Raw genomic sequence first — 26,583 nt, 5'->3', positions numbered from 1 at the left:
ATTGATGCATGCATATTTTGGTCAGAGTCTACATAATAATATTCTACAAGAATGATGTTCTGAAGGATGCCTTGCTTCTTTGGGCACCAATTGCAGCATCTTCATCTGAAAAAGTAGTGTGTCTGCACTCCTCTTGCAGACCAGAAGGTGCTTTTCAGAGTGTCACAGCAACGGAAAGGAGAGTGCTCAGAGTTGTGAGGGACCTACTCAAGTTTTCAAGATTAACTACATGCCTCTCCCTCTCTTCATGACCTTTTAGGTATATACTTCTACCCCAGACTTTATGAGCAACTTCTTCCATTTCTTTCTTCCTATCATTTTCCAGGATTATGTGGCTTCTGTTCTAGAGAGTTATGGATTATTGGGTGTTGGTTTTAAAATGGTGGTGATGTATACCTTTATTCACTGGACTCCAGGCTCTTTACAAACTTTAATTCGAGCCTCACTACATCCATGGCAGGCAGAGCTGGGGAAATGAGGCAGTTTGGCAGAGCTGGGAATAGAAACCAGGTTTCCCAATTCCCAATCCTATGGCTTAATCACAAGGCCATCTTTACCCTCTTCTTCCTTAAGGAGTACTCTCAAATTCTCTAACACTTGTCCCATATGTTACAATTATGTAGCCATTCAGAAGCATTTAAAACTCTAAAATTTAAATAAAAAAACTCTAGTTCAAATAAATTGTATGCTCCCTCCATTTCTAGAGGTGCTTCTTCCAGATCGCAGGTGAGAAACATTAGTGAGGAAGCTTGTCCTGCTGCAGCTGCACTAGTTCTGTGAATGTACAGCAAACCTCGGTCTGCAGGGCTCCATCTAGCATCTCTCATAAGCACTAAAACCCTCTGCTGACAAGGATAAAAATGCTATAATACAAACTCACCAAAGAGACTATCCCGTAACCCTCTGCCTCATGTGTTCTCACTGCATTACTCTGTTCCTTGGCATTGGCAGAAGGAAATCCTGGGGCCGGTGATTATAAAATACCAGCTTGAAAAAGGTTGCATTGGGCAAAAGGGGTGCATCTCTTGAAAAGTGTGTTTGGGGTATTTGGACTATTTGTGACCATTCAGAGCCAAGATAATTTAGTCACAGAGAAGGGGAATTAATTTCTTATTTTAATTGGACTCTTCCTTTTGGACTTTCAGGTTTATTGCCAAACCATGTGCCATAAAGCTTGGCATTCAAGACAATGGACCTCACAGAGCTCAGCCCAATGCAATTCTAGAGAAAGTGTTTACATCCATCACTAAGGTAAGCCACTCTTCAGGTTCTCTGAGAGGTTCAGGCACATAAATGAGAACTGGGCCTCTTTTTTCTTTTGTCGCCTTAGGGAAATACACTTCGCAGCTCACATAACTCTGATTGGAATTTGTGTACAAAAAATACCGGTTTCTCTTAGTAACTTTTGCTCCTTGCTTTAGTTCACATATGTCCACCTCCTTTCCTGTTTCCTGCAGTGACTTTAGTTCTGTCTGTGCTTGAGCCACAGTATTGCAAGCAGAAGAGTGGTTTGAAGTGAACAAAGTGAGAACGTGAGTTCTTTCAGGCCCCTGAATTTCTGCACAGAGTGTAACTCTCAAATTTCCAATATTCACTAAGAGATTCCCCTGTATTTTTCATGCTCTCCTTAGAAGTTACCACTCTCTTCCTTGGGGACCATTCTTGTGCTGGTCTTGCTGGTCAGTCCCACAGATTCCTTCTTCAGATTACTTCTGCAGACTTGGATAGCTTATCACTACAGAAATCTAGTTGTAGAAAGAAAGCAGTTCAATAATAAATGCTAACAGAAGAGTCCTGTTGAGGGATAGACTATTGAATGTTGGCAGTAGATTTACTTCTGGTTATTCTGTTGCAAAAAAGGCGAACATCATTCTGGGATGTATTAGCAAGAGTGTTGTAAGCAAGACACGAGAAATAATTGTTCCACTCTATCCTGCGCTGATTAGGCCTCAACTGGAGTACTGTGTCCAGTTTTGTACACCACGTTTCAGGAACGATGTGGACAAATTGGAGTGAATCCAGAGAAGAGCAACAAAAACGATTAAAGGTCTAGACCTCGTGACCTATGAGGGAAGATAGGAAAAAAATAGGTTTGTTTAGCCTGGAAAAGAGAAGACCAAGGGGGGACATAACAGTTTTCAAGTACATAAAAGGTTGTTACAAGGAGGAGGGAGAAAATTTTTTGTTCTTAACCTCTGAGGATAGGACAAGAAGCAATGGGCTTAAATTGCAGCAAGGGTGGGTTAGGTTGGGCATTAGGAAAAACTTCTTAACTGTCAGCTTGGTTAAGTGCTGGAATAAATTGCCTAGGGAGGTTGTAGAATCTCTATCATTGGAGATTTTTAAGAGCAGGTTAGGCCAACACCTGTCAGGAATGGTCTAGATAATACGTAGTCCTGCCACGAGTGCAGGAGACTGGACTAGATGACCTCTCAAGGTCACTTCCAGTCCTGTGGCTGAGAGGAATCATAGAATCACTCTTTCATTTGAATATCTGCCTGTTATACTGTTTCACTATTGAATGACTGAATCCTGCAGGTTGTCCATAATTTCTTGAATACTGACTGTTAAACTGATAAAATTCCAGACTCCCGTGTAAGGAAATAAAACAGAGACTTCTATATTCAGATATGGTAACATTGCCAGGTGTTCTGAGAGAGAATCCTCTTAGTGAGTGCAATGGAAGATGTTAGTGTCCCCAGTAAAAGCTAGTCTCATTGGAGCTTAATGTGGTCTGTTATGCAGCCTGAGTTGCAGATAAGTAGAAGGAGATTTGTGGTTTACCAGTGTTGAGGAGGAAGCTCGTGTATCAGTGTCTTTGAAAGTAATGTTGAAAATGAAACACGCACCCAAGAGCGGGGACTGCGCTGTTCAGAACTTAAACAAAACTTCATTTGCCTGGACTACTGTAGCTACTTACTTGCTATTGGCTTAGATCTGAGGAATCAGCATAGAGGATGACATTGATGTGGAAAAAATTTACCACCTCTTCTGAAACTAGTGTTCTATAAAACAAACCTTATGACTTTTCCTTTTAGATGAGGGCATCTGCACTCCCAACGCAGAAACATCCTTTCCAGGTAGCCCAAGCCCCTAAAGCCTACATGAAAGAGAAAATGGGTGTGATGGAATTGCGGGAAGGTGGCAGTGGTTCTAGCACTTCACCCTTAGAGCAAAGATTTTTCTGTCATTCAAATTATATTGAACAATGTGCGGTGGTCCTCTTGGCTAGTTCAGCACTCTGCATAGCAGACCTGTTTTGTAGGTAAACGTAAGTTGTGAAACCTGTTTAGCTTCTTTCGGTTGTAGCAATTCCCTGGCAGAGCTTATTAAAAGGACTAAAACTAACTTGACCTACCTCAGCAGTGGTCATTTGTAAAGGTTTAGTTCATTTTGTCTGCTCTTCTATACTAACTCATGTCACTATTTAAAAAAACAAAATCTATACCAGTGAAGACCCCAGTCAGAGATTGGGCTATTAAGTATCATATTGTACCTATGAGAGAATTCTGTTATATTTGTGAAGTTACAAACAGCAATCTACAGAAATGTCAACATCTGTGTATTATGCCTATGGAATTCATAAACACTTAAGATTGGCCAAATCTGAGCCCTTATTTCAAATCAAGAGACGTTGTCATGTCATGACTATGCACTCCTGCTACCCTAGGGGGATTCAACTCTGACTGTTCATATCAGTGGAATGCTCAAGCTTTTATGCAGATTTCTGCTGATAGACCAGACCAGCTTGCTAAAAATTCCCTATATACTATACTGTGGAATGCTAGTTAGCTGGTAAATTGTTTCCTGTGTATCAGTGCTACTGTTCTTTGTTGCTGTTGGGAGAATTGGAGGAAAAATAGGGGAGGAAACGTTGAACCCACTTACTTTTAAATACTGTATCTGAATTCTTGTTATGGTGGGTAATGTGTGTGAAGGCTAAACGTGACTATAATAATTATTTTTTACTGGTTAGAGTTCAACAGATTTCTCCTTCTAAAATTGAATTTTTAGCAGATTACACCTTTCCTAGCATGATTTTTCATTCTCTGTCTCTACATCTCAATTTTGTGACAAAGGTCAGGTTTAGAGGGGAAGTGTCTCAGACAGAAGATTTGGGAGAGAAAGAAGTCTCTGTGGAAGATTGGGGAGGCAGAAGAAATGTCTGACTTTTGTTTTATTTCTTCTCAGTGTCCAGATGGAAGAAGGTTAGAAGGTTTGTCAAAGCAGCTAGACTGGGATATTCGAAAGATCCAGCGCTGGTTTCGCCATCGTAGGAACCAGGACAAACCCACCATCCTCACTAAGTTTTGTGAGAGCATGTAGGTTTGTGCAGAGCCCAAAATATGGCCTCAATTCAAGCTCCAGTTGTGTGTTGTATTTTAACTGAAATTTTTGAATTTTTAATGTAATTTGGTATCTTCCGGTGCTATGGGAAGTGTAAAGATGTGCACGCATCTCCTTGTCAGGATACAATGTTGCATGGGTTTTTGTCCCTGGTGTCCCCTGCAGGTTGTCTGTCTTTGGATGCCACTCAGTCTTCCGTCTGAGAAGCAGCAAGGTCAGCCTCCTTTCAGGCGAACAAAATGTCCAACTGTAGTTCAAAGTCCAAAAAACCCCCCAGCCTGTGGGCCCTGTGCTCAACTTTTCCTGGAGTTCCACTGCCTTTACTTGGCTCTGGTATGAAGTACACGAGCCTCCCGCAGTCTCTGGCCCTTCAGCATTTCCCAGGATCCCCCTTTCCTGTCTGCTCTCTGCAGCTTCTCTCTAGACTGAATCCTCTCCGCCTATTGATAACTGAACAGTCACCCAGGTCTTATCACCTGATTCTTCTTTAGTCCAACCCTCTCTTGCTGAGAAGTAACTAATTAGTGCCCAGGTGGAGTGACTGTGCCTAACTGGCCTTTAACTCTTTCTCACAGGTGATGGGGGTTCACTCCATCACAGGGAGAAAAATGCCAACCTAACAAGTTTCCACCCAGACCAATAGAGAGAAAATTAGACTGGCTTTTAGCATGCTGTTATATCAATTGATATGTGTGCCATGAGAGACCAGGACAGCTCTACGGGAATATTTATGGTCTCAATGGCCAATGATCCCTTTCTAAGAGAGGCTTGCATAGTGGACCATATCTCTCATGCAGATGGTAACGCTTTACCTTGTGTATTCAACTGAGTAACTCCCCTCAAGACAAGGGTGAGCTGTCTGGACAGTCTGATTTCCTAGACAAGACCCTTTCCTGAACTAACTTCATGGCTTAGGCAATGGCACATGTTGTATGGACACTTTCTGGATTCTTGTTCCATCTCATTCTCATTTCAGTTCATTATCTTGCTCTTTGCTTCTTTCTGTCCAGGTCAGGGGTCAGCAGCCTTTGGCACGCGGCCCATCAGGGTAATCCGCTGGCGGGCCGCGAGACATTTTGTTTACGTTGACTGTCTGCAGGCACGGCTCCCCGCAGCTCCCAGTGGCTGTGGTTCACTGTTCCCGGCCAATGGGAGCTGCGGGCAGCAGCAGCCAGCATGTCCTTGCGGCTCGCGCCACTTCCCATAGCTCCCATTGCCCAGGAATGGCAAACCGCGGTCCCTGGGAGCTGCGGGGGGCCATGCCTGCGGACAGTCAACGTAAACAAAATGTCTCGCGGCCCGTCAGCGGATTACCCTGATGGGCCACGTGCCAAAGGTTGCCGACATCTGGTCTAGGTACTTACATGATTCCCCCCCCCCCCCCATTGCTGTAGTTTCTGAACACCTTTCCCTGCTCCTTCTGTGGTGGTTTCTCTTTCCCAATCACTTCCTTAATATCCTCATGTAATTCTTACCCAACATTCCCTCTCCTCCCCCCTGCAAGTAAACCTTTATATACTTAGAGGCACCCGATAAGATGAACAAATAGGAATGGGAGGAGGACTATATCTGTCTTAATTGGCTTGCAAGTGTAGTTTGAAACATGTTATGTGTACTAGGGCATCTGCTATGTGCCTACTGTCACATTTCAGGGCAACTGCACCTGTATTTCCCCTTAGTTGTCCAGCAGTGGCACCCACTGTCAGGCTTCTGGCCCTCTAGCCATTGCCTTTCTTGGGTGGAGATCCTCATCTGTCACCTCCTTGACCAGAATATTTCCAGGCTGAAGAGTTCCCTGCCTTCACTGTGTTTTTTTCCAGCCTAAGCAGGCCCGCCTAGTTTCTCCCTTTAGAGTTGATACACAGTATAATTGCAGACAGTTATAAGTTACCACACAGGACTTCCTCTGCAGGTCTATTTAATTCTTAGGTTAAAAGCACTACAGAGAAAGCATTAAAATCAATAGAACTACCTACAGTCATGCTAATAAGCTTACCAGAGATCACCCCAACTGGCTCTAACATGGCGTCTGGCAGGTGAATCCTTCAGACCCCAAAGGGCTCTCTCATGTTCCTAAGTTCATAACAGCTTTAGCTCAGAACTAGCACTCAGTCTTATGGGGCCTCAGTAGGCCAAGTGCTTCCAACCCTTTCCTAGCTCCCAGAGGTCCTGTCCAGTTTTTGGATCACAAGGAAGGCCCTGAGTGAGGTTCAATTCAGGCTCCTTATTGAAAAATCTATGTTTTGTCTGTTGGTCCCTGGAGAATCCAGATTGGGTCTTTGACCTGTCCTCCTATAACAAGGGATCATCAGACAGAAGGTCCCTTCCCTCAGGGTGAAGCCTCAAAGGCTGTGTCTGTACAATTCCACATCACACACATTGTCCCAGGAAGTGTCTGAAGTTACAATCTCTGGGAAGGGTTAGGATTAGTCAGTCCCCTAGAGAAGTTCCATACAATTCCACAATAACACACACATAATTTCATTTTAAATACAGTGGACCCCAAAGTATTTAACTTAATTCAATAATGTTAATCTCTAATTCCATAAGGTTTGTCCAGGGTATTGTCATATATATTGCACTAGATCACAATGGTTTCTTCAGAGTTGGTGCCTTAGCATATGTACATACTGAGATATATAACTTGGCATTAACCTTGGTATGTATTTCCAAGACAATCTGTAGACTTTTTTGGAGCTATGCTGTTTAATATATTTATTTTGATGGACAGATATTCCAAAGGGCAATATCAGTCAATTTGTTATGTATGGAGAATTACACAGTAGTGGGTGAAAACTCCACTCCTGTAACTGCCAAATTCGGTTCCATTTATAATTATTCCAGTTTTTGCTACACAAACATTAACCATACAATGCTCATTTAACTTCAAACGCTTAATTTTTTCCCTTTTCTCATTTCCATTCACAGGTGGAGGTTTACGTTTTATTTAAGTATATTTTCTTATGGACTCAAATTTATCTGGTCGGTAAGTTCAGTTTGTGTGTTTTTTCTTTCTCTGCTTGCTCTGAGTGACATAATATGGGACTAAAATAGCAAGAGTTCAGTGGCCTTAGATCTTCCTTATGCTTCCTAGTCAGGACCCTTGTGTATTTGAATTTAGAGTCATGCCTTCACAAAACAGGAAAGGCTGTCAGAAATGCTAGATGACTCTCTTCTCTGATGCCAAAACAGGATGGGCCTGTCCACTCTTAAGCAGACTCTGTTTTCTCACTTGCAAGGACATAAATCCAGCTCTCTGGACTGTCTTCGCACAGAGCTCTGCAAAGCTCTACATTTCCACTTTGAATTTTTATGTGATTGCATGCAAAAAAAAAGGCTTTCATCTCTGTGAAACCCCAGAATAAATGTAGCTTGGACCAAAGAAGCAAGGTTGAAGACCTTTGAAATAGTATTGTGGTTGGGAGGGAGTGATTTAATTGGCCAAAACCAGAGCATATGGGGAGAAAAATGCTAGTAGGATAATCTCTTCTTTTCACTCTAGTCACCCTGGTTTTGGGACACACGACAATGCTGGTACAACTACCCTTTTCAAGTAAGATATATATATATATTTACTAATTCATGGAGGATAGGTCCATCAATGGATATTAGCCAGGATGGGTAGGGATGGCATTCCTAGCCTCTGTTTGTCAGAAGCTGGGAATGGGCGATGGGGATGGATCACTTGATGATTCCCTGTTCTGTTCATTCACTCTGGGGCACCTGGCATTGGTCACGGTTGGAAGACAGGATATTGGGCTAGATGGACTTTTGGTCTGACCTAGTTTGGCCGTTTTTATGTTCTTATGTGTGATGCTCCTGTTTTCTGAAGTCCCTCAGTTTTGAGAACTGATCCCTTTGCGTGTCTCCAATGTTGTTCCATGTGAATGGTGTCACATTAAATTTGTGAGATCTAAATGCCTCTCACTGCCCATAGAGCAGATGCAGTACAGGCTGCAACAAGGTAAACTTCTAGTCCATGAGTTACTGCTCTGCTCAGGAAATTTCACCTCTGAGTGTGGGGGCAAAGTTCTTCCCTGGCCCATGCAGTTCTTGGCCTTTGAGCTCAGACTGCTCACAAGGGGGTAGTTGTGATGTGGTATTTTTCATGGTGTAGACACTGGTTCATCAAACTGGACTGATCACCAGCTCATATATTTTAAAACAAATTTCCCTATCTGGTACCTAGATTATTAAAAGTAGAGCAATTTTACAAATGTAATTATATCCATCACCATTAATTGCAGTTTTCTTTTTGCCCTTCATTCAGCTCAGATAATTGTAGACAGCCAATCAGGTTCCCCTCCTTGTTCCTCTACTCCAACAGGAGGCCACAGCTCTTAGGTTGCAAACACTGAAAGGGAATTTTATTCCTTTAAAAATAAATCTAAACCATAGACTTCTGTTGATTAAACCTGTTTTTTACAAAACTTAAATTTGGGACCTTTAACTTACCCCCCCCCCCCCCACCTCCACTCCTCCAGAAGGCTGGGGCCACAGGAGAGGTGGGTTGGTTGTTAGGGGTGGGGGGGAAAGTCTTTTAATGCAAATTTTGGAGTACTTTGCCTTTTAATCAAGTGTTCTGTTTTGTGTTTTTTCCAGCCCCTAACATCCAGTCTTTACTATTATTATATCATGGAGCTGGCCTTCTATTGGTCTCTCATGTTTTCTCAGTTTACAGACATTAAACGGAAGGTAAGAGAAGCCAGAATTTCACTAAACACATGAACAGACAGGGCTAACGGAGTAATTATGTCTCTCTGGCTAGTAAAAACTGCTTAAATATAGCTATAACTGCGTTTTCCTGTCACTCGTCTCTTTTCACATTCCACTTTCTTTTGTAGACCATACACAGACAGGCCTTTGGGGACTATCCTGATAAGCAACCTGGCAGCCCATCCCTATCACTCTGCAGAGGGAAGAGGGGGGAATCTATCCATATATCCCAATAGAACAGTTGATTCAATCTTTGTATAAAAATATATTTTAATTAGGAGACTTACAGGAAAATATAGAAATAAAATGCTCTAAACATTTTCTAAACATGGGTGATGAGGCTAGAATAAAGCTTTTTAGTTTTGGCAAAATAAAGAGGACTAATACTTTATGTATTATTCTATAGGGAGCATGGCTTCCCTCTGTGACTGAGCTAACCTACTTCTCACATGCTCTAGAAATTTTTATATGTAGTGCTAAGTGATTTAGGAGCATAAGCCCCATTTTAAAAGTTACTTGGGTGTGTAGGAACCTAAGTCCCACTGAAAGTAACTTAAGCACTTCAGAAGATGTTACCCTGCACCTCTTCTTTTGGGCTTGGCAAGTGATTTTGGAAATTCCTTGAGTCTCAGTTCATATGGGGAAGAGTCTCCTTGCTGTTCCTACGGAACATTGTGTGTCTTCCAAAACACCAATGATCTTTCATTCAAATACATTTAAAATAGACTTCTCTTTCCTAAGCTCCAATGTCTATATCTGTTAGTCACACATACATACAGTCCTCTGTTTAGTTACAAAAAAATAGAGGAGCTTAGTGAATTTTTTTTGGTTTTGTTTATGTGATCAAGCAAGGCTTTCTTAACTTGATATAGTTTTACTCCCTTCTGAAGAGAGAACTTCCCATCCCCAGTGAAGAAGTGAGATTCCAAGTTATTCCTCCAACCCCATAAAGCAGGTTGATATACATCTTCCCAGCCAGTTTCAGGAAGTACTGTGTTACAAAGCTAGTCACACCTTTGTCTGGGTGGCACTTATCTCACAGGTTAAATTTTGGGTATGATTTCCTGTTTTTAGTACAGTAAACAACCCATAGAGATGTAACATTAGTTGTGATTATCCGCCTGAGTAATCCCATCTTCAACAGTCTCTCGATACCCACCAAATACTCCTAGAAGATGAAGCACTGCTAGCAAGTCAGTATTGGTCTAGATAAAATGCAGAATCTGATTAGAAATTAAATCCAAACAGTTGAACCAAACAGACACTGAAAAGTACAAAGCTGAGAAGGACATAGCACAAACTGGAGACAACTTCCTTACACATTATGGTCATTGTCAAGTAACAATTCAAATTGGGAGCTTGTCAGTTAAAACCCCATCAGTCCAGATACATTATGCAGTCTTGGGAGAAATAAACAGGGATTGGCCACTGTAAAATATTACCCAGGATTTATTAAGCAGTGGAATTGAATTCAGGGGATTATGGTGAAGGAGAAAAAGTAGAACATTACTGAGCAATTATCAAGAAAATAGTCATGAGACAGCAAATGTGTAAGGTAGGAAATGAATCTTGTAAGATGTTATTTAAATGCTATCAAATCTGTGCTTGAGTGCCAACCTGGAGTTTCACTCTTAACTGTAATCTTTTAAAATTTTGCTTATGGATTTTTACTCTTATTGAAATCTGGCTGTGTGTAAATAAATTGCTGTTTATTGTCACATCACTTACCGCTTATGCACAAGAAACCTGTCTCACAGGCTCCATCCAAGCTGGATGAAACACCATAATTTGTGAATGTCAGTATGAAATGTGGTACTGTATCTAAGGGGACGCTATCAGGTTGAAATTAATAACTTCTTAAATTAAGATTTCCTGTTGCTAATAACTTTACTTTTACTGTCATCTAATTTACTTTTGGCTATTAACACTAATTAGTCTTTGTATTTCACACAGTGAAAATAGAGTGGTCAGTTTCACATGTTGTTTAGTCAGTTTCACTTACCTGTTCTTACTCTTTATGTAGCATTTTGGGCCCAGTCACTTAAACTGGGAGTGGACTGACCAATCTCTGATCAGTGTGTGCTAACAAAGTCCCTATCAGACACTTTCCTCGGAGGGCCAGAAGCTTCATCTGACAATGGGGGAAATCAAGCAATTGCTGCTGGGAGTATTATAGGGAGGGAGACAGAGTTACACAGCTGCAGGCAACAGTGTGAGTTCAGTCTTAATGTTAAGTTTGGTGGCTAGGGAAAGGGGGAAGAATGAAGGATGTGAATGAACAGCCCCACTGCTGTTCAGCTGTACTGGAGTGAGGACGATCTGTACTGAAGTAGGGAAGAGATGAGGACAGCATGGGACCATGCATACCTGGCAGTGCTGGTGCCCACCTTCACTCTCGCAGTGGGACAAATGGGCTGTCCCCCAGAGGAAGAGAAGCTGACAGCCAGGTACTGTTGAAATGAGGGACAGTGCAAGAAGAATCTTGAGCTCCTGGAGTACGTTCCCAACGTAGTGTGATGGCGCATGGGTCATTGTAGTGAGTGTCTTCTAGTCTCCAGCATGTCCCTGGGTGTTACTTTAATTCAACTGAAGAACTCAGGGAGAGCCCTAAGAAATACTTTAATTCCTCACCCCTTCCCACTTTCACTCTGGTCATGGGGCAATAGGAAATTCAGGCAGGGAGACAAGAGTCTGAAAAAAATATCTCAACTTTAAATTTTCTTGACACTATTTTTTAAATCCTTAAAATTAATTATGTAAATGGTGGTACTATAAAAGTGTAGAATGGAGCCATAAAAGGTTCCACAAGTACAAGGACTGTTGATTAGAGAAATAAATGAGAAGATATTTACTTGAAGGATCTAAGCCTCTTTGGGTAACTTGTTTAAACAGTGAAGTTTGATTTAGCAGCAATCATGTTTAACTAAACCTGGTCTTGATCCATTAGAGGGGCTTATACAGAAGAGCCTTGCTAAGGTTTGATTTGGGCAATCCCGGGTTTTATTGTTAAGTGAGAGAAAATATTGTGTGGAGGTTAAAACCCAGGAGAGAGAGATCTATTCCTAGGTCTGCCACTGACTAATTTGTGTTTCATTGGGCGAGGTATTTTACCTCTGAACTTCATTTTCCTCATCTCTAACATGACATAGATAATGCTGTTGTGGGTGGTGTGAAGCTATGCTCATTAACGTTTGTAAAATGCTTTGAGAGCTTTGGATAATAAAAGGTCTCATGAGCTACTATATTTACATTGACTGGTCATTAGTATCCATAAAATAGTGACAATCCCAAATGAGGTATGTATAGAAGTCAAATCTCCATATTGTAAATTCAGAGCAAGTCCTCATGGGTACCTTAATGCCAAAGCAGGTCAGTTGAATAAAAGTTGGTGCTAACTGGCATTTCCAGGAGCTGTGACATTCACTTGCAGTTGAGCAGCAATCCAAAAGATGTGGGAATTATTTCTACCTTAGAATCAATGACAAGATTTCCAGTCTCTTTACAACTGAATGCCTCGCTGAACAGGATGAGCAAGGGGCAGAGACGGGAGCAATGATATAAAAAAATGATCCATGTGAATAGCTGAGTGATGGCTGGTCATGATCACTAAAATCTAATTCCACTCTGCTGAGTTTTAGGCATTGGCTTAGTGTTTGTCCTTGGAAAACAAACTCACAGTTCAGAGGAAACCAGCGGTTTATCACTCTTGCTCTATAAAGTGCAAAGTAGCAAATTGTCCCAATTCTTGTATTGACTTTGTTGCCCCCCAAAAAAATTAGTCTGTAATTTCTGGATTTGTTCTGTCCTGAAATACAAAGTCAAGCATGCTACAGTAGATCTTGCAGCTGCAGAAATGGAGAGAGAAGCAATTGGGGCACTGTGTTTTATTCATTTTAATAAAGAATTCAGCACTACAAAATTGGATTAATTCCCCACTTGAAATGCCTTTACAAAGATGCAAATACAGGATGTAGATATTGGGGGGAGCTATGTCAGAAAATTGGGCCCATTTTTTGTGCTGTAGAATTTTAATGGACTGAGTTGCTGTTACTGTATTGCCAGGCATGCCCTGGTGTATGGATCATGCATTGCCTCTGCTTGCCATACTTCAGGTGGACTTTTCCCAGTTGATAGCAGTAATATCAGGTCTATTATTTCTTACTCATGTCAGTGATTTCTAGAGTGGACCTTAGGGGTACATCTGCACGGCAATCAGAAACCTGGAGCAGCAAGTCTACAGACTACGGCAGTAAAAACAGCCATGTAGGTGTTTTGTCTTGGGCTGAAGCTCGGCCTGTGAAGCCCACCCCCCTCCTTGGATTTCAGGGCTCAAGCCTGAACACAGCTATTTATGGTGCCACATCTCAAGTCTGTAGACCCAGGCTCTGATACTCACTGCTGCTTGCCGTGTAGACATAAGCTAGCAATGCAGTCATCACAAAGCAGGGAGAGTCAAAGTGCAGGCCGGATGTTGGCCTCTGGAGTTTTACAGTGAGGCCTGCAGATGTACTGATCTTTGCTACAGAGCTGCAGCCCAAGGAGACTACTGTAGACCCCAGCATGCAATGTTCCATCTTGATTGAAGCAAAACTGTTAATCACGATGCAGCATGCTGGGACCTGTAGTCTCTGTGGTCTGCACCTCCTAAGTAAAGATGATTGTGGATGAAATCTGCTCTGCTTTTTGCAAACAAGGAGCTTGAGAGTCTGACCTAAAATTACCATATGGCCATTTTTTGTCAGTCCTGGTGCCCCTGTTCTAAGCCTCTGTGGTCATTTGGCTGCCAAAGATCCCTCACATTTCATCTTCCCCTTTCAGGATTTCCTGATCATGTTTGTCCATCACTTGGCTACAATTGGACTCATTACATTTTCCTATATGAATAACATGGTGCGGGTGGGAACTCTGGTGCTATGTCTACATGATGCCTCAGACTTCCTCTTAGAGGTAAGTTTGCCTGCTGCTTCCTGTCTGAGCTTTGCATCCCTAATGACAAAGGAGCACACTCTTGAGGCAAGAGGATAAAACCTAGCCTCTCCTCTTTCACCCCTCACCTCCCCACACAATCCAGGCTGGATGGCCCATAAACACGCACTGCTGACTCCACTCTGTTGGCTTTTCCCCCATGACATCTCCCAAGTTGATAATAGTCCTTAAATGTTCCAAACTCCTTGGTGACTTAGTGGCTTGAGTGCTCCAGAACTGTTTTCCATGTGATCAAATGATTGTGTCGGGTGAATGCTGTTTTAACACTTCGTGTTTTTCTCAGGCTGCAAAGCTGGCCAATTATGCCAAGTACCAGCGCCTGTGTGATGCCACCTTCATGCTCTTTGGTGTTGTGTTCATAATCACTCGACTGGGTATTTACCCTTTCTGGTAAGTACCTGGATCTTTCTGAATAGGGTCAAGTATTTGTTCCCTCCCTCCTCTAAAGGCAGCCTTTGTATTAGGGATCCTCTCACTCATTACAGCCAGCCCCTGAGGGCAGCATGAAGCTGCAGCCCTCCCAAATGTTGCTCAGGAGCAGCGCTTTGAGGTTTTGTCAGAGCGGTTTCTTCATGTTTTGTCATCTACTTGTAGGAGCACCCCTAGGGTGAGCAGAGAGTCCAAAAGTGCAGCTGAACGCCACCCCCAGCTGCAGGGTGAGAACAATGCTGATCAATTGCAGCCTACTCTCCCAGACAGTAACTGCCAGATATTCTACAAATCAGGCTTGTCTACACAGGAAACTAAGATGAATAAAATAAAGGTCTGAAGTTAAAGCACCCCTAAAACCGTTGTGGATTTGGAGGGTTAAGCTTCAGTAAAAGCCACTTTACTTCTGACTGAGAGCATTCACCTAGCAATTTAGTGTGGATTAACTTCATAACATTAGTAAATTTGTGAGTGTCCCTGTGTAGACGAACCCATAGAACCAAAGGTGGTTTGTGTCTTGTGATTTTAAGATCTTGTAAAAGTTGAGATGCCAGTGAGGCACACCCTCCCTGAGGCAAGGTTCAGTTTGTGACCCTCTGCTTTATGGTCATCCAAAGTACCTAGCTGGTCTCAGAAGACTGTCTGCCCTGACTCCATGTTCTAGCTGTGTAGAGCTTGAAATAGGTATTGGGGTATTTTTGGATTTAGAAATTTTAGCTAAGATGTTTGTAATCAATCATTCCGTAATGAGATTCCCTTCCCGTACACACACACACGGACAGTCAGACTTGGTGGGATTTTTTTTGCTGATGATTGTATTTGTCCATGTCTTGTTTTCCTTGGGAAGGTGTCTTGTAAGGTCTGCTACACCTGGGTTTGTCATTGTCCTACATCCTTATTTTGTAAACAGCAGAGGCCTACTTCCCGTCTCTTAGGGATGTATTTCTGGGGTAGGATAAGCTCCTATTTAGTTTTGTCCCTGTGGCAGAGGCACCAAGGGCCCTTGGATAAGCATCCCTATTTATTTTTGTATAGCTCCAAACAAATATAAAGGGGTCTAGATAGGGGAAATGTTGGTCACCTCTGCCTGCCACAAATTATGCTCCCTTCAGAGGGCGGGAGTTACTGTTTTACACTGACAAAGGAGACAATTCTCTCTGTGCTCTTCACCCCATTGTCTCACATGATGCAATGTGCTCTCTGGCACCACCCTGACACTCAGTGTGTCTTATAAATCTTTAATGTGGTTTCCACTGGCTATAATGTAATTCCTCAGCTCCATAGGGAGAACTTGTGAGTCTCCGGTTGCATCTGAAGGTGCTATTCCACTCAGTACAGGTTCCCTTCCATGATCAGTGATGTAATGACATGAAACTGCATGCTGACTCCACCACAAGCTGTTTCCTAGGTAACCATTATTTTTTAACTGCAACTAAGGCTCTGGATTCGCTCCCTGAAAAGTTAATTTCTCACTTTTTCAATAAATGCTGAAAGCAAAGTGATCTTTCAAAAAATCTCTCTGCAATCTCCCCTAGTGACTACTTTATAAACAGTCATCAAACTGCTCTATTAAATTTCTTAAGTACTGCCAATAAATCCCAGTGAAGAGAACAATGCCATAGCCATCTTCAAGGAGGCACCTGGCTTTGACCCACTAGTTGGTTTTCAATTCCTTTGACTTGAGAGAAGGGACAGAGGAAAAGGCTAGGAGCAAGGGAACAGCAGCTTCACTGTCACAAATTCTTCAAAGCTCCCTGGTGGCAAAATTCCTTCCTGACCTTTACATGTGGTCAAGATCATCCATGCATGTGAATAAGGCTCATCTCTCCACTCAAAGCCATGCATACATCCCAAACAGCATTGGTGATCCAAGCAATTGCCTTCCATTCCTCTGATGCCATTGTGAATGCTGATCGTACCCTGGAGAAGAGGATGGGGAGTGGAGTTTTATATTTAACCTAAATTCTGAGTCTCCACATCTTCTCCTATTGCTGCTTAATTCAAGTGACTTTAACCCAAGTCCAGCTTCAGGCCTTTCTCTACAGTGCAAGGGACAGTATATCAGGGGCATCACACTATGAAAAGAGGAAAGCAATAGAAGCTTAAATGGGACAGAAACTTATTGTTTATCTGTCCAGTCAGCTCAGTTCAGAGTTGGAAACTGGGAATTCTAGTCAAGCAGCAAAGCAGCCAATCTAACGAGCGCCTTGATTTTCTTTCAGGATCTTGAATACTACCTTGTTTGAGAGCTGGGAGCTGATTGGCCCTTATCCTTCATGGTGGCTGTTCAATGGACTGTTGGTAACCCTGCAGGTTCTGCACATCATCTGGTCCTGTCTCATCATTCGCATTGCCTACAAGGCCCTGATGCGAGGAAAGGTAAGGGCGCCTGTGGCTGGGCTGGCTCCTCTCTCACATAAGTGCTGAGGGGATCAGAGCATCTGTTTGAAAATCAGAGGGAGCCTTCTGCATTGTTCAGTGAGGCCAGTGCTGGCTCCAAGGTAAGGGGTAGCATGTTTGCTGCTTCTGTGATTGACACACTTCCTCTAGGGATGTCCTGGTCAGTTAGGCTTGACAGGCTCTAGCACCCACGTGGCCCAAGTGTATACATAGGGAAGCACACACTCCTTGATGGTCTGGCCATACAAGTGAATAGTGCTGTCTGGCCTGCTTGAATGACATCATGCACTTCAGTTTAGTTTGTGCATTGCTCTGCTTGTTCTGGTAACTTGATCAAGGCTTTTGCCTTCCCTCTTGTGCAGCTTGAAGACCAGATGCTCTGGAGTAAGAGGCGGGGAAGGTTGTGCTCCCTGGTTTAATCTGGAGCTGGCTAGGAGCCTCTAACTATCTTGGGGAAATTGTTCATGTTACAAAATCCAACCTTACCGACATCTAGGGTGACATGAGCTCAATATCTGGATTCAGAGTAGCAGTCGTGTTAGTCTGTATCTGCAAAAAGAATAGGAGTACTTGTGGCACCTTAGAGACTAAGGCCTGGTCCCCACTAACGCCCCACTTCAGACTAAGGTATGCAAATTCAGCTACGTTAATAACGTAGCTGAATTCGAAGTACCTTAGTCTGAACTTACCGCGGGTCCAGACGCGGCAGGGAGGCTCCCCCGTCGATGCCGCGTACTCCTCTCGCATAGCTGGAGTACCGGCGTCGACAGCGAGCACTTCAGGATCGATCCCAGAACATAGATTGCCTGCCGCCAGACCCTCCGGTAAGTATAGACGTACCTTAACAAATTTATTTGAGCATAAGCTTTCATGGGCTACAGCCCACTTCTTTGGTTGTACAGAATGGAACATATATTGAGATGTGTATATACACATACAGAGAGTATGAAAAGGTGGGAGTTGTCTTACCAACTCTGAGAGGCCAATTTAAGTAAGAGAAAAAACTTTTGAAGTGATAATCAAGGTAGTCCAGTACAGTTTGATAAGAAGTGTGAGAATACTTACATGTAGGAGAACACTTTAACCTGTCTGGTTACTCAGTAACAGACCTGAGGGTGGCAATTTTGCAACAGAAAAGCTTCAAAAACAGACTCCATCGAGAAACTGCTGAACTTCAATTGATATGCAAACTATATACAATCAACTTAGGCTTGAATAGAGACTGGGAATGGCTGAGCCATTACAAACATTGAATCTATCTCTCCATGTAAGTATTCTCCCACCTTTTCATGCTCTCTGTATGTGTGTGTATATATATCTTTTCAATATATGTTCCATTCTATGCATCCGAAGAAGTGGGCTGTAGCCCACGAAAGCTTATGCTCAAATAAATTTGTTAGTCTCTAAGGTGCCACAAGTACTCCTGTTCTTTCAATATCTGGAGCTCACTACAGTAGTAACCCAGGACTAGGGCTGCCTGTGCATATCCCAACAGTGCAACAAGGTAATCCAGGTGAGGTTGGCATGGTAGGCTACTGGAAACGTAGTGGGACCTGCTGACAGTGGGCTAGTGGGATTCTGTTTATAGTGTCCAGTTTCAGTGTGCAGAACGTTCTGGTTAGAATGAATTCCTGATGGATAAGGGGTGTGGACGGCAGCTCTTCCTGTAAGAGGGAAAGATGCTGCTCTCTGCTGCAGGCCCAGTTGCCTCAGCAAGAAGGTACGTGTAAGTGTAGTTGTTAGTGCTTGTCCTAGGAGCATACTGTGCTCTCCCACTTGGAGCTTGTGCCTGTCGCGCCACTTCACTCAAAGATAAGCATTTCTTGGCCTGTCTACCACTCCAGCCAACTCGTAGAATAAAAATAAAAGGCCTTGGAGCTTGGCTCTTGGAGCTGCCGCCCTATCCCCAGCACATCAAAGCCTAGATGAGCTGTTACTGGCATGGACTCTGATGCTAGTACTGCTTTTTTGGGTTATACTGGAGTTCCCAGGATTCTTGCCTGGTCTGCTTATGGAGGGGCGACTCTGCTTCATCAAAGACATGTTCTTGGAACAGAGTGCTGCGAAGTCCTTCCATATGCCTTGAAAGACATGACAGGGAGGCAGCCTGAACTACCCCCTACTGTCTCTGATGGACATCCAGGGAACAGAAGGAAAATTTCAAATTGTGGCTTTTAGGTAAATGTTCTGTGAAGAGGGATGCTTGTACCAGACACAATCCATGGGCTTCTAGCACAGTTTCTTTCCCCTGCTGCCTGTTGCTGAGGATTTCCAGGCATCCGGGGGGGGGGGGGGGGTGTGTGTGGAAGAGACCAATCCACAGGCATTTGACTAGTAATAGGCCCTGAGTAGCTTGCTGTCAAGTTCTTCCCCATTGAATCAGTGGTTTTCAGGCCAGTGGCTGTAGTACTTTAACTTCGCTCCTGCTCCCCATTTGTGTCATGGCTGGAACAGCTTCCTTCAGAGCCAGGGAGTGCTGTTTGATCCTCTACCAGAAGGGATAGCTAGACAGTAACATGTTTGTGCCACCCTAGCTATTTGGGAACTAAGCCTGAATCCCACTTGTGGCTGCATTTTCACTATTAGACTATTGGGCTGGTCTATTTGTAGGGAACTTGTTTAGCCTAAAGGAATATTTGAAGCAGAGTTCTCTGGCAATGTGTGTTGCGGGGACGGCCTTCTGAGGGTTGGGGAAGGAGCATGTTGCAAGGTGTGTGTGTGTGTGTGTGTGTGGTCTATTATCATTTGTTACTGTCTTTCATGGCTGCTGCTAGTTTCCTAGTACAGTATCTGTCTGTGTAGCTGTCCCCACACCTGGAGGTCTATATCTCTCTCCTCTCCTTGCTTTTCTCTCCTGACCAGGTGACCTAGCCAGGAAAGGACTAGACCCTGCCTCTGTACTCTCCACTCTTTTCTCACTCCTTTTCTCTGTGCCAGATTGGAGCTGGACAGTTTCATCCCTTGCATGTAAGTGTAATCTGTGCTTTTGCTTGTAGAGTGGACCATATGTGTGTGTCTTTCTTTCTGAGCTTTAAGACATAAATACAAAACTGAGTCTGAAAAGCTGTTTGGCTTCAGATGGGCTGCATTTTGCAGCTTCCTTTAAACTGCCTGCCTCACTGTGAGTTGCTCCCAGGTTAACAAGGTGTGGTTACAGATCACAGGAAGCTAAGGTGCTGGTTTGTCTAGTGGCTAGAACAAGGGACTGAGAGCCTGTTCCCAACTCTGCCATAGTCTGGCTGTGTGACTGTCATTGGCCAGTGTATAAAAAGGTGATTCTGCACCTCCTAGATTAAGCTTGCACATGCAGCTGGCCTGTCGAAACCCAGCCTGGAAATCATTAACTGGTACTGGCTTTCTGCCAAATTTTTCCATTTGTCGGGAAACTTGCTCTCAGAGTCTGTTTTGAGTCTGTTTGCCCAACTCAGAGTAGGCAGGGCTGAGCCTGATCCTGTACTTTGCTGGCATGTTAGTCACTGAGAAACTGCTTTGCCCGCTGTATACCTGGGGCTGTTAGTTCCAGACTCCCAGGTACAGGGAGCTTCCCTTGGGCTGTGCAAGAGTAGGGCAGTGCTATACAGGCAATGGGGAAATAAGGAGACAGCTCACCTCTTTCAGCACCAGTGGCTTTATAGCTGTGGCATTTAGCCAGTTACTGGGATACTCATGTGTGATTAAATTTGAGGTGGTGACCTTTTCGCATTGTTGTTTGCAGTGTTGTAGCTGTGTTGGTACCAGGATGTATGAGATTAATCCCTTATTGGACCAACTACTGTTGGTGAAAAAGACAAGCGTTTGAGCTCCTCAGAGCTGCTCATCAGGTCTGGTCATTTCTGTGGAGCTCGAAAGCTTGTTTCTTTCACCAACAGAAGTTGGTCCAATAAAAGATATTTCATTACACACCTTGTCTTTCACATTGTCGTGCATCGTTTGGCATTATGCTGATAATACACTGCCCCCTTGTGGTAAACTTTAAGGAGCGATTACCAAGAAAGTGCATGGTTGACTTCTCCAGTCTTCAGACTTTGTTCTGAAATTGTACATCAGACTCTCTCCCCGGCCAATACCCTGTAAAGCATGGAAAGAGATTTTGGAGGATTCTAAGCTTCACACGCAAACTAGATAGATCGTATGATCATAAGACCTAAGAGTGGCTGTCTGTAGAGATGTAAATTATAGAGCCTCTCTGATTATAGATGCTTTCTGCATTCCTAGTGTCATTTGCAGGACTATGAATTAACCTTTCCCTTCTACAGACCACCATTCAAATGTACCTTGGCTCACAAATTAAGAGTTTGATGTGTACACCCATTCCTGAAAACAGGGGTTCCCAAAATGTGGTAAAGATACCATCGGTGGAACATGTGCTTGACATTTCATCAATGCACTTCACAATAACTTTTTACAAAGGTGGTACATGAATCAATAAAGTTTGGGAACTGATGCCCTAGATAACTAACCCACTGTGTAGTTCTCTGTAAACAGAGGCTCTAAAGAGGGAGGCATCTTATGCAAATGGTGATGTGCTAAATGGGGCCAGTTCCTTTTTGAAATAAAACATCAGTACTTACGATTAAACCTTAAAAACAAACACAAACTCATCCCTTTAGCAACTAAAACCGATGCTTCTTCCCACCTCCTGCTGATTACCAAAAGGTGTCTGAACAAGCTGGTAACTCATAATTTAGTATTAGAAATATGTTTTAATTTGCCATTTGGAAAGGCACCCTTTATAATCTGTGCTAGAATTTAGCTACCTGAAGAAGGATCAAACAGCGATATATTGCTATGGGCTCCTTCCATGGATCTGAAAGCACTTCAACAACACACCCATGTGAGGAGAGCAATAATACTGAATTGGAAGTGCAAAAGTTAGGTTGGCCAAGGCTGTACAACAAATCAGAGTGCTGGAAAATAACACATCTCCTGACTCGGTCCCCTATTCTGAATTCTGTACCTTGCTCCCTATATGTGGTTGGAAGGTCCTGCTTGTGAGGTTCAACTTTAAATAATTCAAAGAATATAATATAGGGGGCAACTCTGCACTGGTTGATCAGATAGACAAGACCTCTCTAATGGCTGTTTCCTGTGAATTTGTAATCTTTCCTCCACCCCTACCTTTTGATTTTAAACTTTCAGGTATCAAAAGATGATCGCAGTGATGTAGAGAGCAGCTCTGAAGAGGACGACATGACTTCAAATAGCACAAAAGGAATCTTCAGCACTTCAAGCAATGGTGCCAATCGGATTAATGGTCATGTGGCTAGTGCCCAATGGGCAGAAGAGGAGTAAGGCCGGAGGAGGTCTCCAGCAAACACGGACTTGTCTCTAAATATCTAGATGTGTTGCACTCCACATTCCTAAGTGATCTTTAATCAAGATACCCCTTCCCTCAAAAAACATCCATCAAATTGGAGATGGGAACACTCCAGACCAGTCTAAGGTTTCACACCACAGAAGGGACCGAGCCAATTACTAGTGCAAAAATGAAGATGCAAATTTCACTTTTTAAAGAAAATAAGCCATTTTGTATTTAATAGTCTCCTAGTCCCATCTCTAATATTATTTGCAGAAGTATTTTTGTGTGTGACAAACTGGTTTTTACTAAGATCAACTCAAGCTTGATGGGATGGACATTGACTGTGGACTGGTTACGGTACCATTCCAAAAATGTTTCTTGACCCAGTGCACGTTCAGTATGTTTTCTTGATGCACTCCAGGATCCATTTAGATTGTGTGGTCTAGTATCTCTCAGATCCATCATGCTGTAAGCTGCCCAGGCTGTAGCACAGAAGTTTTTTTAAATCATGTTTAAATTATCAGTCCTGCTGTGACTGTGTTACAGCCATGCATTGAATCAGATTGTGATGGACAAAGCATGTTTTAACTTGCCATTTGGATGCTATGTGCTAAAGAGATTATAGTTTATAATCTGTGCTGTTAAGATGGACCAAGTGGTATTTGCTGCCTGTTGTGGTGCTGAAATGCCCCTCCAAAGTCTTAAAAATGTTGCACTCCTGCCCCTAATTAAGAAAACTATCACAGCACATGCATACCTGCAACTCATGTGAATTTAAAGGAGTTACGGGATGTGGTTGGTTAGATTTATAAGACAGGCCATTAGCCACAGATGGAGCAATGCTGGTGGGTTATATTAACTTTCCACACAGGCAGAGTTTGCAGCCCTGCCTGTGTATTTTTTAAGACAGAAGTGAGCATTGCTGCAGCTGCCTTTCCAGCCCACTGACTTCGGAAATCAGGACAGCAGAGGCTTCACTTCTTTCTTTACTCAATGGTACTTCAGGGGCAATGGAAGACACCTGAATGTGTCATAATCATGTGCAGGACTTCAGAAATTTCTTGAGTTATTTTATACAATTGTTTACTCTTATCTGATTAAAAAAAGCTTCAGAAACTGGTTTGACTTGCATTTTTACTGCATTTCTCTAAGAAGGCAGCTGCCCCTGCTTTGTAAACATCTCACCTTGACATATTGAGCAAGTTTGGCATATAAATAAGAACTCCTATACATTGCAGAAAGTTGTAGTATTGCTCTTCTTGTTGAGTTGCTTCTAAACTAGTGAACCCCCTAATACGCTAGGCAGAATGGTGCTGGTAGGAACAGCTGAATCAAATGAGAGAATACTGTTTAAGATTCTGTGCTTCACTTAAGTGCCAGTTAGGATGCTTGGACCACAGGTCAAATGAGCTTTAATCAAGTGTCATGCTCTTCATACACATTTAGAAAATTATTCACTGTGTGCAAAGTTTAACAAATTACCTTCATGAATATTTTCATTAGCCCTAGCTCTAATGACTTTTATTCAGTGTACCTCACTGAACTCCCTTCTTGTGCTGAACTTTCACTATGCATTCTACTCAAGTATATCTATGGCAGGAGAACCTTGTGTGTACTGGGTATCAAGCTTACATTTATCAATGTAGAGTTCAAATTTGAGGTTTTTTTTAAAGCAGATACCTAATACCACTTTATTTTCTTGGAATAGACTTAGTAATCTAGCTTTAATTTTCTTTGACTCTTTAGACAAGTATACAGGATAAAACTTGTATGAAGCCTCATCTTCTTAGTTGTTCCACTCAACCAAAGTAAGATGTTTTCTTTCTAGAAGATGGTCTCTGCTGCATTTCCATTACCATGTCTAGTATGGCCAAATGCTTTCCCAAGTAGCCTTTACCAAATCTACTTCCACTTCATACTATCTTTAGAGAAATACTTACACATACTTCAATTAAGGAAATTCTAAAGTTAATAAGAGGAACTGGCAGCTGCTACTTCACCTGTTTTATAGCACTGTTACTCTAGTAGCATTGAGATAAAACAGCCCAAAGTCTTAGTGTTCAGACCAGAAACTACAGCAAACTCCACCATCCACAATTTTTTTCCAAATAAAGGAAAGTTCTTGTAAGAATTTGCCACTTTTAATCTCAGAACTGTCTAACATTGAAATGAAACTCTACAAATTAAGCTTGTGGAAGTGAGTGTCTGGCAATAGGGAGGAGGACTCATGACTATCAAATTCATGCATTTCTGGACGGTTTGGTGACTGGAAGACTTTACTGTGGCTGTCAAACCATTGGTTACAAAATCTAATTTGCTCTCCACTTCCTCAGTTTGAGTCTACACTAGGAAATTAGGTCAGTATAACTATCACTCAGCAGTGTGAAAAATCCACAGCCCTGAGCAATGCAGTTAAACTGTCTACACCAGGAGTTAAGTCAATGGGAGAATTCTACTAGACTACATCTACATTACAGCTGGGATCCACACTCTGACATCAATCCACTGGCAGTCGATTTAATGGGTCTAGTGAAGACCCACCAAATCTACAGCAGATTCCTCTACAGTCAACCCCTGTACTTTGCCGGATGAGAAGAGTAAGGTAAGTCAACGAGGGAGTTTCTCGTGTAGACCCCATGGTAACTCAACCTACCCAAACATCTGTTGGGAAAATAACACAGCAGGGCACAGATTATCCAACAAGTTCTTAGAATGTATTGGAGACAATTTTTTATTTCACAAGGTGGAGAAAACTACTGGGGGGGAGGATGTACTAGATTTGATTTTTGACAAATAATGAGGAACTGGTTGAGAATTTGAAAGTGGAAGACAACTTGGGTGAAAATTATCATGATTCTAAGGAATGGTAGGAGGGAGAACAGCACACTAAAGACAATGGATTTCAAGAAAGGAGACTTTAGCAAACTCCAGGAGTTGGTAGGTAAAATCCCATGAGAAGCAAGTCTAAGGGGAAAAAACAATTGAAGACAGTTGGCAGTTTTTCAAAGAGACATTATTAAGGGCACAAGAGCAAACTATCCCATTACATAGGAAAGAGAGGAAGTAGGGCAAGAGACCACACTGGTTTAACCAGGAGATCTTCAATGATCTAAAACTCAAATAAAGAGTCCTACAAAAAGTGGAAACTTGGTCAAATTACAAAGGATGAATATAAACAAATAACATGAGTATGTAGGGACAAAATTAGAAAAGCTCAAGGCACAAAACAAGATCAAACTAGCTTGGGACTTAGAAGGAAACAAAAAAACATTCTACAAATACATTAGAAGCAAGAGGAAGACTAGGGACAGTAGACCTGAGGGGGGGAAAAGACAACAGAAAATGTAGAAATGGCAGAAGGCTTAAGTACTTCTGTGTTTCAATTTTCACCAAGAAGGTTGGTGGTGATTGGATGTCTAACATAGTGAATGCCAATAAAAATGAGGTAGGATCAGAGTCTAAAATAGGGAAAGAACAAGTTCGATGTCTTCAAATTACCAGGGCCTGATGAAATGCATCCTAGAATACTCAAGGAGCAGACTGAGGAGATATATCTGAGCCATTCGAAATTATCTTTGAAAAGTTTCAGAATAGCAGCTGTGTTAGTCTGTATCCGCAAAAAGAACTGGAGTACTTAGAGACTAACAAATTTATTTGAGCATAAGCTTATGCAAATAAATTTGTTAGTCTCTAAGGTGCCACAAGTACTCCTGTTATCTTTGAAAAGTCATGAAAGACAGGAGACATTCCAGAAGACTGGAAAAGGGAAAATATAGTGCCCATCTATAAAAAGGGAAATAAGAACAACCCAGGGAATTACAGAGAAGTCATCTTAAACTTCTGTACCCAGAAAGATAATGGAGCAAATAATTAAGCAATCAATTTGCAAACACCTAGAAGATAAGGTGATAAATAACAGCATGGATTTGTCAAGAACAAATAGTGTCAAACCAACCTGATAGCTTTCTTTGACAGGATAACAAGCTTTGTGGATTGGGGGAAGCGGTATATCTTAACTTTAGTAAGGCTTTCAATACTGTCTTGCATGACCACCTCATAAACAACCTAGATGGAGCTACTATAATGTGGGTGCATAACTGGTTGGAAACGCATTCCCCAAGAGTAGTTATCAGTGGTTCACAGTCATGCTGGAAGGGCATGAGTGGGGACCTCCACGGATCAGTTCTGGGTCTGGTTCTGTTCAATATCTTCATCAATGCTTAGGATAATGGCATAGAGAGTACACTTATAAAGTTTGCAGATGATACCAAGCAGGGAGGGGTTGCAAATACTTTGGAGGATAGGATCAAAATGATCTGGACAAACTGGAGAAATGGTCTGAATAGGATGAAATTCAATAAAGACAAATGCAAAGTCCTCCACTTCGGAAGGAACAATCAGTTGCA

General features: G+C 42.5%; 1 protein-coding gene and 1 long non-coding RNA gene across 6 annotated transcripts in view; one reads left to right on the top strand and one right to left on the bottom strand.

The window, feature by feature from the left end:
* CERS5 (ceramide synthase 5) overlaps positions 1-23,293 on the top strand; it is a 36,921-nt gene extending 13,628 nt beyond the window's left edge. For 2 of the 5 annotated variants that reach the window (XM_024110406.3, XM_005308362.4), the window contains exons 2-10: positions 1,146-1,251; positions 4,192-4,322; positions 7,276-7,333; positions 7,850-7,900; positions 8,950-9,042; positions 13,882-14,010; positions 14,333-14,439; positions 16,701-16,857; positions 22,018-23,293. In XM_024110406.3, the coding sequence (XP_023966174.1) occupies positions 1,146-1,251; positions 4,192-4,322; positions 7,276-7,333; positions 7,850-7,900; positions 8,950-9,042; positions 13,882-14,010; positions 14,333-14,439; positions 16,701-16,857; positions 22,018-22,170 (985 nt within the window). In that variant the 3' untranslated portion in view covers positions 22,171-23,293. Of the gene's footprint in view, positions 1-1,145; positions 1,252-4,191; positions 4,323-7,275; positions 7,334-7,849; positions 7,901-8,949; positions 9,043-13,881; positions 14,011-14,332; positions 14,440-16,700; positions 16,858-19,740; positions 19,846-22,017 lie in introns of all 5 variants that reach the window. The other 3 variants (XR_256932.5, XM_005308364.3, XM_065576563.1) reach the window with 3 other exon arrangements.
* On the bottom strand, positions 8,613-20,949 carry LOC135977205 (uncharacterized). The gene is made up of 2 exons (XR_010594526.1): positions 20,866-20,949; positions 8,613-8,701 (listed from the first exon to the last, which is right to left on the bottom strand). It is a non-coding gene; the product is annotated as an uncharacterized LOC135977205 (long non-coding RNA).
* Positions 23,294-26,583: the final 3,290 nt, after the last annotated feature.

Source organism: Chrysemys picta, chromosome 22 (assembly GCF_011386835.1).
Source record: "Chrysemys picta bellii isolate R12L10 chromosome 22, ASM1138683v2, whole genome shotgun sequence".
Taxonomy (NCBI): domain Eukaryota; kingdom Metazoa; phylum Chordata; order Testudines; family Emydidae; genus Chrysemys; species Chrysemys picta.
This window is presented reverse-complemented; position numbering and strand designations above follow the sequence as displayed.